Source organism: Rhinoderma darwinii, chromosome 3 (assembly GCF_050947455.1).
Source record: "Rhinoderma darwinii isolate aRhiDar2 chromosome 3, aRhiDar2.hap1, whole genome shotgun sequence".
Lineage (NCBI taxonomy): Eukaryota > Metazoa > Chordata > Amphibia > Anura > Rhinodermatidae > Rhinoderma > Rhinoderma darwinii.
Genome location: NC_134689.1, coordinates 186116030 through 186131392, shown reverse-complemented (window position 1 = coordinate 186131392; position 15363 = coordinate 186116030). Strand labels below are relative to the sequence as shown.

General features: G+C 41.5%; 1 protein-coding gene across 1 annotated transcript in view; it reads left to right on the top strand.

Annotated features, from left to right (window-relative positions):
- The window catches only part of LOC142747933 (tetraspanin-12-like), an 84581-nt gene extending 73638 nt beyond the window's left edge, over positions 1 to 10943 (top strand). The window contains exon 4 of the mRNA XM_075855046.1: positions 10474 to 10943. Within this exon, the coding sequence (XP_075711161.1) occupies positions 10474 to 10776 (303 nt within the window). The 3' untranslated portion in view covers positions 10777 to 10943. The remainder of the gene's footprint in view (positions 1 to 10473) is intronic.
- The last annotated feature ends 4420 nt before the right edge of the window (positions 10944 to 15363 follow it).

The following is a 15363-nucleotide window of genomic DNA, read 5'->3' as shown; positions in this document are numbered from 1 at the left end:
GTAATGGCACGTCCCGGTGCGCGAAGGGGTTAAAGCAACTAGTCTGCTCTTATAATTCAATCAGCATGACAGAGTGATATCTGTTGCCTTGTTTTCGTTAACCCTTTCTCCTGAGCATACGAGAAGATCACGGAAATTATGTTTCCAGGCCATTTTGTGGCAGGGCTGAAATGCAGTGGAAATGAGACTTTTGTTCTATGTTAATATACATGGAAAGGAATGACTTTGCAATTAGTTTAAATTCATCTGATCACTCTTCATAATCTAGAGTTAATGTAAATTGCCACTATAAAAACTGAAGCAGCAAGCTTTGCGAAAATTTGTGTCCGTCCCAAAACTTTTGGCCTGGACTGTATTCTCTTCCTTTGGTATGTTTTCTCTGCACACGTTTATTATACATTTCATCACATCATTATGCATTTGCATCTGCATACTACCTGCAATTGCGGAGCCGCAATTGCGGATAGTATGGGGCACTTTATATCTTATGGGCCAATCCACACGACCGTGCTTTCCACGGTCCGTTCTTTGCCCGGGGCCCAGACTGCAAAAAAAAAAAGAAGGAAATGTCAATTTACGGACCGCAATTGGTGTCCGGGCTCCTTGAAGTTAATGCACATCTTGTGTGTGCACGATCCGTGATTGCGGACAGTCCACAGATGACACTCCGTGGCCCGTCAATGCTGTAATCACGGACCGTGCACACGGCTACGGTCGTGTGCATGAGGCCTAAGTTCAGCTAGTACAGTCAGGGGCGGACATACCGCATGTGCAGCCGGTGCAGCTGCACAAGGGCCCCGCGTGGGAAGGGGGCCCGTTCAGTGGCGTAACTACCACAGTAGCAGCCGTAGCAGCTGCTACGGGGCCCGCGGCATGGGGGGGCCCGTGTCGCCCTGACAGGCACATTACATTTTATGTACCAGGCCTGGCGGCACGGGCCCCCTCATGCCTAGTAGCATCACAACACTAGGCATGAGGGGAGGGAGGGGGCGGGGGCCCGGTGATAGCCGCCACACTGCACTACCAATCGGGAGGGAGGGGGCGGGTGCCCGGGCCCGGTGATAGCCGCTACACTGCACTGCCAATCTGGCACAGATGAATAGGACAGGACGGCGATGCTGGTGGTAGGAGGAGCGCTCAGGCAGGGGAGAGGACAGGGGGCGGTGCGACGTAAGACTTCGGGCGGCTGGACAGTACAGTCAGGACTGCCGGAGAACTCATAGGATGAGCGGAGGACAGACACAGGACGAGTGGAGGACGTGCAGACTGCAGAGGACAGGTAGATGAAGTTAAAAAGTTCATGTCAGAAGGGAGAAGTTTTTATGTAGAAAAATCTGCCTCATAATTCCTTCCGGAATTTTGAGGCATATTTTGACCTGCCGGTAGAACACTTCCCGCGTTTTTCATTGCGTTTTTTTGTGGCGTTTTTCGGCCATCGGGCCGTGGGCAGGGAAACGCAGCAAAAAACGCATTTTCTGCCTGCCATTGTTGTCAATGGGAAGTCAGAGACAGAAACGCCCGAAGAAAGGGCATTGCGCTTCTTTTTCCCGCATGCGGTTTTTACTGCTCGCAGGAAAAATTTCATGGATTTCAATGGGAGGCACTTTCTGACGTTTTTCGCGAAAAAAACCTCAGTGTGAACTCCCCCTAACACAGGGGCGTAACTACTGCTATAGCAGCCGTAGCGGCTGCTACGGGGCCGCGGCATGAGGGGGCCCGCGTCACCTGCCGGCACGGGCCCCCACCTTGGCCGGAATCTCCGCTAGCTGCCGCTATGGCTGCTACAGCGCGATGCCACGGAACACTACGGCAGAGCAGGGAGTATCTCCCCGCTCTGCCATTAAACATAAGACATGTATCCCCTATCCACAGGATAGGGGATACGTGTGTGATCGCTGGCATTGATAGGGAGAACGGGGGACCGAAAGTCCCCTGAAGTTCTCCATCACAAACCTCGGACTTCCGGGGTCTGTGTCGGCAGCTCCGTAGAAATGAATGGAGCGCCGGTCACACTTGAGCTGCGCAGACACCGGAAGTCAGAGGTGAGTGATGGAGAACTTCGGGGGACTTTCGGTCCCCCGCTCTCCCTATCAATGCCAGCGATCACACATGTATCCCCTATCCTGTGGATAGGGGATACATGTCTTTTGTCTTTTCACACTGTAGGTCGCATTTTTTTGAGTGATTGGGGGTGTATGGCGTTCCCTACAGGGGGGGGGCTGTATAGCGTTCCCTACAGGGGGGGGCTGTAAGGCGTTCCCTACAGGGGGGGCTGTATAGCGTTCCCTACAGGGGGGGCTGTATAGCGTTCCCTACAGGGGGGTCTGTATGGCGTTCCCTAAAGGGGGGTCTGTATGGCGTTCCCTACAGGGGGGGGCTGTATGACTTTCCCTACAGACCCCCCCTGTAGGGAACGCCATACAGAACCCCTGTAGATAACGCCATACAGACCCCACTGTAGATAACGCCATAAAGTCCCCCCTGTAGATAACACCATACAGCCCCCTGTAGATAACGCCATACAGCCCCCCTGTAGATAACGCCATACAGCCCCCTCTGTAGATAGCGCCATACAGTCCCCCCTGTAGATAGCGCCATACAGTCCCCCCTGTAGATAGCGCCATACAGTCCCCCCTGTAGATAGCGCCATACAGTCCCCCCTGTAGATAGCGCCATACAGTCCCCCCTGTAGATAGCGCCATACAGTCCCCCCTGTAGATAGCGCCATACAGTCCCCCCTGTAGATAGCGCCATACAGACCCCCCTGTAGATAGCGCCATACAGACCCCTCTGTAGATAGCGCCATACAGTCCCCCCTGTAGATAACGCCATACAGCCCCCTCTGTTGATAGCGCCATACAGTCCCCCCTGTAGATAACGCCATACAGCCCCCTCTGTAGATATCTTGAGATTCAGTCCTGCTTGATAGGTAACAGTGCAGTAAGCTAAGCATGATAAGATCATCTAAATTATTGCATCTCAGTTGCATGAGTGCTTTGTGTTATATTCAATGATTCAATTTAACCTAAGTCTCTAAATGTGGGCAAAGAAAATAAAAAAACTATACTCACCTCCTCCCTCGCCTCCGTTCACCCGCCGCAGCCCCCATCCTCCTGTCTCGGTCTGTGTTACAAGTGTACAAGGCTGCACTGGTGACGCGCTGCCGATGGCACGTGACCGCTGCTGCCAATAACTCCTCATTGGTGTGCTGCTGAGGACAGTAGTTCCACAGCAAATCGCTGTTGAGGGCATTGATTGGCTGCAGCGGTCATGTGCCATCGACCGCGCGTCACCACAGCAGCTTTGTAAACACAGAAAGGGATAGGGGCTGCGGAGGGGGAACGGAGGCGCCGGAGGAGGTGAGTATAGGTTTTTCATTTTCTTTGCCCACATTTAGGGACTTAGTTTAGATAAGAATTTAACCCGGAAAAAAATGTGTTACTTGTGTTCTAAACTGGTAATAAAATGTACAATATAAATCTTCCTTCATAATTTTTATTAGTAAGGTTTATTTTTATATGCATATATATGTTTAGGTAACTTTGTCGGTATTGGGGGGGGGGCGGGGGGGCCCTGGCACATTATCTGCACAGGGGCCTTTTGCAGTCTGTGTCCGCCACTGAGTACAGTACTGACAAGATGTAAGAACAATTACGAGGAGCTACAACTTTTCATTTGATCTCAGTGCACCGGGTCTGCTACTGAAGCAGAAGGAAAATATAAGTCTACATTAGAATTAGCTTTGCTGCACCTTATTACATCATGTCTTCTACTATGTGTCAATTTTACTTGATTTTCATTTTTAATGACAAGAAATGTTGCTTTATTGTATATCTATAATGTTTTAGATCCCTACCAGTCATACTGTTTACTTACAACATCTTCTCATAGATGAACCATGATGTTACTTGCTGTGAAGTTAAGTAAAAATAAAAAATTTCCAGCGCCTGCTATCGGCAAACAGTATAAAAATAGCAGTATTCCCCAGATCCATAAAACTACAAAGTAAATAATGGACACCAATACTAAACAGGCTCGTGATAACTCTCTTGGGATTAGTGTTCAATTCAGCTGCAATTCATCAAATTCCCACTGTGTTCCAAGGGTTGAAATTGTAGACCAGAAAGAGATTCTATTGCGGAGATGTCTCAGTGGAGAATGCCGTATGATAGAACTTTGTTGGAGGCGAAAAACAAAAGACGCCTAATCTTCACAAAGTAAACATGGGGCCTGAGTTACAAGGAAAATAAATCCGAAGTGTTAATATTCTAAATGCACTGTATATCCTCATGATATTAAATGGCCAATAATATTCAAGAATTAGAATCTTATCAACTTATTAAATTGTTTCTGTTAAATCACATGTTATTACTACCATAAATGCACAAGTGAAGCTCATGAAAGCTCATGATTTTATCTAGTTGGTAGCATGCCTCGAAGTTTTTGTTCAGAATCTGACAGAAAAAACTTTTGTATGCCTCCGTATGAAATCAGAGGCATAGAGAGATACAGTAGAGGACCCATTTGTACCTCAAAATGGAGCCGTAATATGGCCGTGTGCTTGGGTCCTTACTGACATAGTGGAAAGATGGCAGCTTATGACAGTGGCTGAGGTCTTGTATGCTTGAATTGAAGAACCTATTAGCAATCCTTGAAATGATCAAAACCACTACTTAGAAGTGGTGTCCTCATCCCGGCCTTGTAGCTGGTATGTAAATATATCTGTACTGTACATCCTTTAAGAAATACAAACGTTTACAGCGAGGAGAGACGAGAATATTCACACTGTGAAAATAACATTTTAGCTAATAATCTTCTCAGTTGTAGAAACAATCGTCTACATTTTTACAGTTTGTAACTTCAGCTTATTAACAATTCCAGATACACTTGAGGATAGGAGAAATGATGCTACATATAGTAAACTCATTGGAGAATTTGGAGATCTAATTATAGATAAGACAAGAGTCCTCCGCGTATTATGATGGAAGAAACGTGATACTACAAGACAATGCAGATTAACCACATTTATGTGTTTTATATACTACAAACAAATAGGTGACATGCTTCAATTTATAATGCAATAAGGTATCTAGATTCCTTGCAGCGCTGACTTTATAGGATAATAGAATAATGGAAGTAATATAGAAATCCATTCCTAGCAGAAGTCTGGGAGCTTAGGTCTTACTGCTTGTTCAGAAACAAGATTTTGCAGGCTTGAATTTAATATTCGGATTGTTGCAGTGATATCCCTTTTGGCCTTTTACAGCTCAGTATTCAGAAATGGAGATAATTCAGTGTTTGTTTTTCTCCAAATATTGAAATAAAATTGTTCTGTAGTTTTTGTGATGTATTCAGTTTGCGCTTATTGTACTATTTAATTATTTATTTCATGTATTTTTTACCGTGAATAACCAATATGTTGGTATCCTGTTCCAGTTTTTAATGATTATTGATAATATTCTATTATTTATCTTGCTAGAACTTTACGTTATAGCAACTATACCGTGTTCCAAATTATTATGCACATTGGATTTAAGTGCCATAAACATTTAGGGTATGTGCACACACACTAATTACGTCCGTAATTGCCGGACGTATTTCGGCCGCAAGTACCGGACCGAACACAGTGCAGGGAGCCGGGCTCCTAGCATCATACTTATGTACGATGCTAGGAGTCCCTGCCTCGCTGCAGGACAACTGTCCCGTAATGAAAACATGATTACAGTACGGGACAGTTGTCCTGCAGCGAGGCAGGGACTCCTAGCATCGTACATAAGTATGATGCTAGGAGCCCGGCTCCCTGCACTGTGTTCGGTCTGGTACTTGCGGCCGAAATACGTCCGTCAATTACGGACGTAATTAGTGTGTGTGCACATACCCTTAATGATTAGTTTTTCAATTAAACTCATGGATGGTATTGTGTCTTAGGGCTCTTTGGATCATTGTAACACCTGTGACACCTGTGATAATTAGTTTTCCAGGTGTGCCCAATCAAAGGAAAACTACTTAAGAAGGACGTTCCACATTATTAAGCAGGCCACAGGTTTCAAGCAATATGGGAAAGAAAAAGGATCTCTCTGCCGAAAAGCGTGAAATAGTGCAATACCTTGGACAAGGTATGAAAACATTGGATATTTCAAGAAAACTTAAGCGTGATCATCGTACTGTGAAAAGATTTGTGGCTGATTCAGAGCACAGACTGGTTCGTTCAGATAAAGGCATAATGAGGAAGGTTTTCACCAGACAAATTAATAGGATTAGGAGAGCATCTGCTAAAATGCCATTGCAAAGCAGCAAACAGGTATTTGAAGCCGCTGGTGCCTCTGGAGTCCCGCGAACCTCAAGGTGTAGGATCCTCCAGAGGTTTGCAAGTGTGCATAAAGCTATTATTCAGCCACCCCTAAACAATGCTCACAAGCAGAAACGGTTGCAGTGGGCTCAGAAATACATGAAGACTAATTTTCAAACCGTGTTGTTTACTGATGAGTGCCGTGCAACCCTGGATGGTCCAGATGGATGGAATAGTAGATGGTTGGTGAATGGCCACCATGTCCCAACAATGCTGCGACGTCATCAAAGAGGTGGCGGAGTCATGTTTTGGGCTGGAATCATGGGGAGAGAGCTGGTAGGCCCCTTTAGGGTCCCTGACGGTGTGAAAATGACCTCTGCAAAGTACGTAGAGTTCATGACTGACCACTTTCTCCTGTGGTACAAAAAGAAGAATCGTGCCTTCCGTAGCAAAATTATCTTCATGCATGACCATGTAGCATCTCATGCTGCAAAGAATACCTCTGTGTCATTGGCTGCTATGGGCATAAAAGGAGAGAAACTCATGGTGTGGCCCCCATGTTCCCCTGACCTCAACCCTTTTGAGAACCTTTGGAGCATCCTCAAGCAAAATATCTATGAGGGTGGGAGGCAGTTCACATCAAAACAGAAGCTCTGGTAGGTTATTCTGACATCCTGCAAAGATTTTCAAGCAGAAACTGTCCAAATACTCACAAATTCAATGGGTGCAAGAATTGTGAAGGTGATAGCTAAGAAGGGGTCCTATGTTAACATGTAACTTGGCCTGCTAAGTTTTTTTTGATTGAAAGAGAATTTGATTTCTGTAAATATGACCTCCTGATGCTGCAAATTCAACAAATTACCATTTTAGTTCTCTTTACAACCTTTAAAATGTTTTGATCTCTGTTGTGCATAATAATTTGAAACAGTGCATTTTGAGTTTTTTACTTCTAAAAAAAAAATCTGTTATCATTAGGAGATTTGTTCAATAAAATTCGCATTATTGAGGCTTGAAGATTATACTGACTGTCATTTGCATCGACTATTTAGGAAAATCACATTTGCATAATAATTTGGAACGCGGTGTATAACAAGGACTGTTGTAAATAGTTTTTACCATCCACTGTATAATTGATTACTGAAGAAATAGAGGTTACCATATATTACAGTTCTGGAGAAGTTTGGCTTTTAGGATACAGATACATGGAACATTTTCCTTATCAATGGGATACTTAGTCGTCATAACAGAAAATGCATCCCATTGCGACTAGCTGTTAAGTCATTGCATTAATCCAGAAACATCAGTAATGGAGCGGCTACACTGTCACAAGGACTAACTCCACCTCTTGGAAGATTTGTTGCTTTAGCTTTGGAAGACTGTGTTGAAATACTTTTTTCCATAGTGTGACAACATGGTTGTGCAACATAATTGAAGCTGTTCGCTCTCTTGTCAATTGCTCAGTATCTCCTCTGACAAGCAGAGAAGACGTTGCAGCTTCAGAGGCATCCGGCGCACCACACAAGGGATCCTTCCGCATACCCAGTAGCACAGAGAGAAAAGCAAGACTGATCATGCATATCCACCTCAGCACAGTTACTGAGGTTGACACAGAAAGGCTATTGAATAGAAACACCAGGTGGCGCTATGCTAAATTCATTTCTGGAATATCTGGTGACATACAATTTTTTTTAGTAAGTGTAAATACAAAACAATTTCATATTTTGGGCTAGATTTAACTATAAACAATATTCTTCTTGGGACAACTCCTTTAAATATCAAATTCATTTTTGATGGATTTAACCTGCAGATGTACTATTCCATATTCACTGATCACCATTTTCTTCCACTATGTTAGTTTAGCCGTCACAGTAACAGCTAAAGCCACTCTCCCATGTTAGGGCACTGCAAAACAGAATTCCAAATCTTGGCTTTATTTACCTCCATGAGTATAACGTATGGAGAGGTTGGGATGAATTTTAGATATGACAGAGTTGTCTTTTGGTTTGCACTTAGTTTTAATTTACTAAGGGTATGTTCACACGGCATATGTTTGAGGCAGAAAAATACGAGGCTGATTTCAAGAGAAAACAGCCTCTTAATCCAAGCGTTTTTGGAGCTCATTTTCAAAGCATTTTTGGGGGTTTTTGTGTAGTGTCTATGGAAAATTAGTTCCAAAACCACCTCGAAAAGTGACTTGCTTCTTCTTGTTACGAGGCGTATATTTTCAAGGCGTTAAATTCAGCAGCATAAAATATGCCTAATATTAACTACACAGTGTATATCTCATTGAAATCAATGGAAACCTGTTTGCAAGTGTATTTCAAATGTATTTTGGAGCATAATACAAGCGTTTTACTATTGTCCGGAAGATAGGAAAAGATCGGCACTGCTTTGGCTCTTGGAGCACTATAAGTCCCAACTGCAAACAGAAACACGGGTCTAAACAGATTCAGTTCAATCTCCGCAGGTGGTGCTCAGTGATGAAAAGGATAAGTATCAGTACAACAATATTGGTAGAGAAAATCCACGGCACTCCCCATTCTGTCTAATTATTCATTTATTGTTGCGGCAAGACAAGTAAAAGCAGTGTGGATGTGGAGCTCAAGCCTACTGTCGATTCGCGTCTACCCATGCTTTGTCAAGGCCTTGACATCCACACTGCTTTTACTTGTCTTGCCGCAACAATAAAATGAATAATTCAACTGAATGATGAGTGCCGTGGATTTTCTCTACCAATATTGGTATACAAGAGTTTTATGCTCCGAAATATGCCTGAACATAAGCCGCGTGAACATACACTATGTGGTGTGGTAGAAAAAAATTACATACAGTATATGCAGTGACTAATTATGTCATAACACAGTGAAATGACCAGGTATAACTCAAGCACATGTCCACTTTTTAACATCATTTCAGTTTTTATGGTAAACATTCTGTAGTTATTATTTTCTTATTATGTCTTTTTAGGGATTGCAGCTGTTTTTCTGATATTTAGCTCTAAATCTTCTGCATTGATATAATTGTTAAAATTCTTGCTACCTGCAGCCACCAATAGAGGGAGCTTGAATGGTTACGGCATACTATTTTATTAGTGAGTTCAATGCATAAACAGTATGCAGTAAGCTCCTAAGCTCCCTCTAGTGGTGGCTGCAGACAAAAATTAATTTAACTCTGTGGCTATACAAATGATTTTGTACTAAGTATCAGACTAACAAAGCTCCAGCCACTATAAGGCTATATTCACACAGGGCGTATACGCTGCGTAAAATCACACAGCGTATCTGCCCTGGGACCAAATTGTGGTGCAGTTTTTCGGCCGCAATGTCCGCTGCGGAAAACTGCACATAAAAGATACTAACGTAGCCATGGCGACATATCCCGCAGCCCGGCCTCCTGGGATAACGTGATTGGCTGCAGCCGTCACATGGGCTGAAACGTCATCCCAGAAGGCTGTCCTGGATGAAGAAGCACAGAATTCTGGATAAGTATAATATATATATATATATATATATATATATATATATATATATAATACATTTTATTTTTTTCTAGAAATCGCAACATCTGCTATTTGTTGTGGGTTCTACTTCCCCATTGAATTCAATGGGAAAAACACGCAACAAATAAGCAGCGATTACGCAAACACAATTGACATTCTGCGGATTAAAAAAAACCACCGCATGTTAATGCTCATCATTTACGCAGCGTGTGGATGAGATTTGTTTGAATCTCATCCACTTTGCTCCGAATATATTATGCTGCAGATTTTTCGCAACTAAATTTGTTGCGGAAAATCTGCAGTATTTACGCTACGTGTGAACTTACCCTAAAGATATATAAAAATGGATTAATCTGTACAGAAGTTGATGTTTAGGAACGTACATTCACTTTAGGGCTGCAGCTTTCATATAGTTATACACTAGATAACAGGTTACCTACCTTAAGGTAAGGGCTACTTTCATGCACATTATTGTGAAAGGTAGCCTGCTAAAAATCTATTTCCAATTGACGTAGATAAATTTGCTTTTACATCTCCAGTGATATGGCATAAAAAATACTTATCTTTGAGTCTCTCATACATGGACATATTTGTCGTTTACTTTGACTGCATATATTTTAATGTTGATGCTGTAAGAATTGCTATTTATTTCAGTATTTACAGCTGATTGTGTATTTTATTGTAGGGCTGTAGCAGAAAGATGTACAGCTTCCTGAGAGGAACCAAACAACTGCAAGTGTTAAGATTCCTTGGAATTGCCATTGGTGTTACACAGATTCTAGCCATGATTCTCACCATTACCCTGCTATGGGCCTTGTACTATGATAAGAAGGATCCCAGAACAGAACCAATCCTACCTCTGAGCCATGAAGATGCCCAGAAAAACTGCCATCCAGTAGAGATATTACCACTAAGCCACACAAGAATTCCTGATCAAAGAAAAACTGCTAATGGATTTAACACATACCTTGAAATGGATGAATTGTGACTCTCTTTCTCCGTAGCACAATATTGTCCGCTTGGTCTACATAGAAGATGAGCAGACTATGTAAGAAACATTGTCATTTGATGGCTGATAATGTTCCATTTACAAGACTGCAGCAGGTTCGGAAGAAAAAATGCCATGTTTGATTATTCAAAAAATATTGCACTCAAAAAAGTGAAGTCCAATACAAAAAAAAACATTGCAGCATTTCCAAAGATATCCCCAAAAAAGTGATTCTTCTTTATTTAGCTCATAAGGTGCAACATCTCAGTCCTTACAACGGGACTTTTTTCAAGCATGCTTTAGCAAAGTCCCATTGTGAGGATGGAAACGTTGCATCTTATGAGCTAAATAAAGAAGAATCACTTTTTTTTGGATATCTTTGGAAGCGTTGCAATCTTTACTTTTGTATGTATATATATATATATATATATATATATATATATATATATATATATATATATATACATACATGTGTGTGTGTGTGTGTGTGTTGTTTAAATGTTAATGGATTTCCCTTTATTTCGCAGTTCATTCTTGTTACCACGGATTGTATAGAATTATTATTTGATAACTGTCAGACAGGAATATAAAATAGTGTAAATATACGGTGTTCAGGTAAATATTACTTTAATGATGATGATGATGATGATGATATAGGAATTAGTTTGACTTTCAGAGCAGCAACTTATCGATTACTGGCTCCTCCATTCAGTTATAGCTGGATGAGGATCACTGACTGATACCTTGTTATACTATTTGCTATTCATATGACATACTGTATTACATAGCAGAACATGTATTATGGAAAATAATATAATTGACACAAGGTCAGTTTTAGTGGGTAGATGAAGTAAAAAAAAATATTTGGCTCTGACAAATTCAAAAAGAATTTCAATTAGATACAACAGTCTTCTTTGAGCCTAGCCCAGATTTGTCTGAATATTTGTTAGCATTTCTTTCAAGCCCCCCGTCAGTCTAACTATTCTATGAGCTGTATTTACTTTTTACTAATTCATGGCTACAGTATATTCTAGAGCTTTATAAAATATAACTTTTACTTCATATTGTTTAAAATAATGTGCAAAACATACACACAGGACAAATTTCAAGGCTAAAAATGTATATAAAGGTATATTTTAGGGAGAACAGCATTATCTGCCTGGACACATATAAAAGGAAAATAGGAGGTTTCCCAGTCCCCAGCTACAGGATCAAGATGGACTTGGACACACTATAGAATGGGTAGGGGGGTGGATTACCCCAAAATATACCTTTGAAAAAACCTCCTCCTTTATGCAGTAATATTTGGAGCTTTGCATTTACTCTGCACAAATCGTACAGAATGTCAGTTTTTCTCTCACAAAAGAGAGCACATTTTTAGCCTTGAAATTTGTCCTGTGTGTATGTTTTGCACATTATTTTAAACAATATGAAATAAAAGTTATATTTTATAAAGCTCTATCATTATTCCAGTGATTCTTTACTAATTCTAAATAGAGTATTTATGCTATAAAAAAACCTTTGGTGGAAGGAATAAAAATACCACCTGACATCTATACAGTATATTCTAGAAATCAAGCTACGACCTACTATAGCAACCTGTATAATGCTGAAGGTATCCCTATTCTGTGGGTATAGGTTTGTAAATATTATTTGCTGTTATTATCCTTTTATAAAATGTAAAGGGGTTGTCTGGTTGTCTGCCTTTTTGTTAAAGGGAACCCAGAAATTAAAATGATTATAGGTTGTTCCTGTGCTGGGATTGGCTGTAATCAGGAGGAAAATCTGATAGCGAGTGTTCAATTCCCCTGCAGCGCCACCACAGGGGAAACTAAGCATTACACAGTTGTCATTGAAAACAATGGGTTGTTCATGTTACACTTGGAAGTGCTGGGGCAGTCTTCATTCCGACTAGAACAAACACAGAATTCTCTAATAGTGTATTTACAGACTGGTTTTATAAACCACTATACCACTTTAATATACAAAGGGGTGCTGTAAAATAATTGCATCATAATTGTTATTAAATGCTTTCTTACCCTCAGGTACATCTACTGGTTACTGGAAGAATTCATATACTTGTTTATGTTTGATTTACTTTGAAATAGAACATGGATCGTAATCTTCTGCATGGATCTTAGTCTTCCTGGAAGCCATTAAACAGGTTTACTGCTAATACTTAGGGGTATTCCATGAATCCACAATTATGACCTATATACAGGATAGATGATAATTATATGATAGCTGGACCCACAACGATCTCGACAATAGTGTTGTAAGCCCCCAGTTCCTCCTCACTGCTCCAGCACAGTGAGACGCACAGTAAATGGAGTGGCGGTCGAGCATGCGCCCAGCTGCTCCATTCAAAGTCTATGGGAATGATAGGAACAGCTGACTACAGCACTCTTTTCATCATTCTCATAGACAATGAATGGAGCGGCGGTCCATTCAAGCTCCTCTTCACTGCGGGGGTTGCAGTGAGGATAGGGGGGTTAGTGACCCATATGCTTGCGATTGGCGGAGTTCCCATTGATCAGACAATTATCACCTATCCTGTGGATAGGTGATAATTGTCGATTCTGGGGCAACCCCTTTAATGTCTCATTTCCTTTTCCTCTTCTCAGCCATTGGACTGTAATATCTATGAATGACAATACTTATTGTGTGGTCCAGCAATGGTTCCTTTTTGGTGCATTATACCGCTCTGTCTGTAGCAACAACAGAGTATACCCTTGGCCTGATCTGTGACTACATTGTCAATGGTCATCACTAGTTCATGGTCATTCATAGCAAATACAGCAAATAGCTAATAGCAAATAGCAAATAGCTGGGTTCACACAACCTATTTTCAGACGTAATGGAGGCGTTTTACGCCTCGAATTACGTCTGAAAAAATGGCTCCAATACGTTGGCAAACATCTGCCCATTCATTTCAATGGGTTTTCCGATGTGCTGTGCCGACGACCTGTCATTTTACGCGTCGCTGTCAAAAGACGGCTCGTTAAATTACAGCCTCGTCAAAAGAAGTGCAGGACACTTCTTGGGATGTTTTTAGAGCCGTTTTCTCATAGACTCCAATGAAAACAACTCCAAAAACGGCCGTAAAAAACGCAGCGAAAAACGCCAGTTGCTCAAAAAACTTCTGAAAATCAGGGACTGTTTTCCCTTGAAAACAGCTCCGTATTTTCAGACGTTTTTTGCGCTGTCGTGTGAACATACCCTTAATGTCATGATGTAAAGTGTTGTATCTCTTTCTACCTCAAAGTTGGGCTTGTAAGGATCTGCCATGTACTTCTCAAGAAAACTAATAGTAAATCTAGACTCTTTGCTTGAAACACTGTTAGCTAATGACAGTTTATCCTACTCAGTTGGGCCCCATTACATCTCGTTATTGCACCAAGTTTACCGCGTACATCGGGAAAGCTCCAGTATAAACGCCAGACGTGTACATATGGCTCCAATAGCACCATGGAGGCCAAAAGAGGTTTATTTTTGTCGATCCAGTATATGATAGCAACGTTTTTCTCTTATGTATGGAATAGTATAGTAGACTACACTATTATATATAAAGGAATCCCTTAAACATAAATGTATACCGCACATTTTACATAAATGTCATGGAATTTTTAATAGCTTTTCATGATACCATTATAGTCTATGGGTGATGGATACGTTATACGGATGCCTAAGGGTATGTTCACACGGCCTATTTTCTGCCTTTTTCGGGCTGTAAACGCCCGAAAAACTGAAGAAAAATCAGAAGCAGAACGCCTCCAAACATCTGCCCATTGATTTCAATGGGAAAAACGGCGCTCTGTTCCGACAGGTCAGTTTTTTATGCGGCCGTTTTTTTGAGCCGTTTTTCATTGATTCTATAGAAAACCGCTCCAAAAAGGGCCGTAAAAAACTTTTAAAAATCGAGAGTGGCTTAAAAAACTTTTGAAAATCAGGAAATGCTTTTGAGTTTGCGTGTGCACATACCCTAACAGTGGCCTCCATCATCCATGTAATGGTATCTGTTTAACGCATACGTGATGAACTCTTGTGACCCTAGTTCATGACGTATGCGTTTAATGTATACCATTACAGTCTATGGGTGATGGGGGCCACTGTTAGGCAGCCATCTTAGCCTATGTTTAACGTATACGTCACAAGCTTTTCCCGACGTGTATGTCAAATGTAGGCCATTTTGCGTGATGTGTACTAGGCCTTAGTTAATCATACTTTGTTCCAGGTTTATATGAAACCACAGATGAGACTTTGATACGGTCATTAGTGCATGGGGAATTAGGGGACATTATTATGCATAGATAAGAATGAAATACAGTATGTTAGGGGATGGGATATAGAGGGCTGATACACAGACCTAGCCAGCCACTTAAACTGAGAAATCAGTAAAATCCTTAGGCTTTGTTCACGCAGCGCATATTTGATGTGTGGTTGTTTTTTTGTTGTTTTTTATTTTTGTCAAAAATATGAAAGCATTTTATATAGGAATAGTTGAAAGGACTTCTACTTCTGCTCTTTATTTTTGCATCCCTTCTTGGCTTTGCTTCAGGCATGCAAAGACCACACCAAATCTGCTAT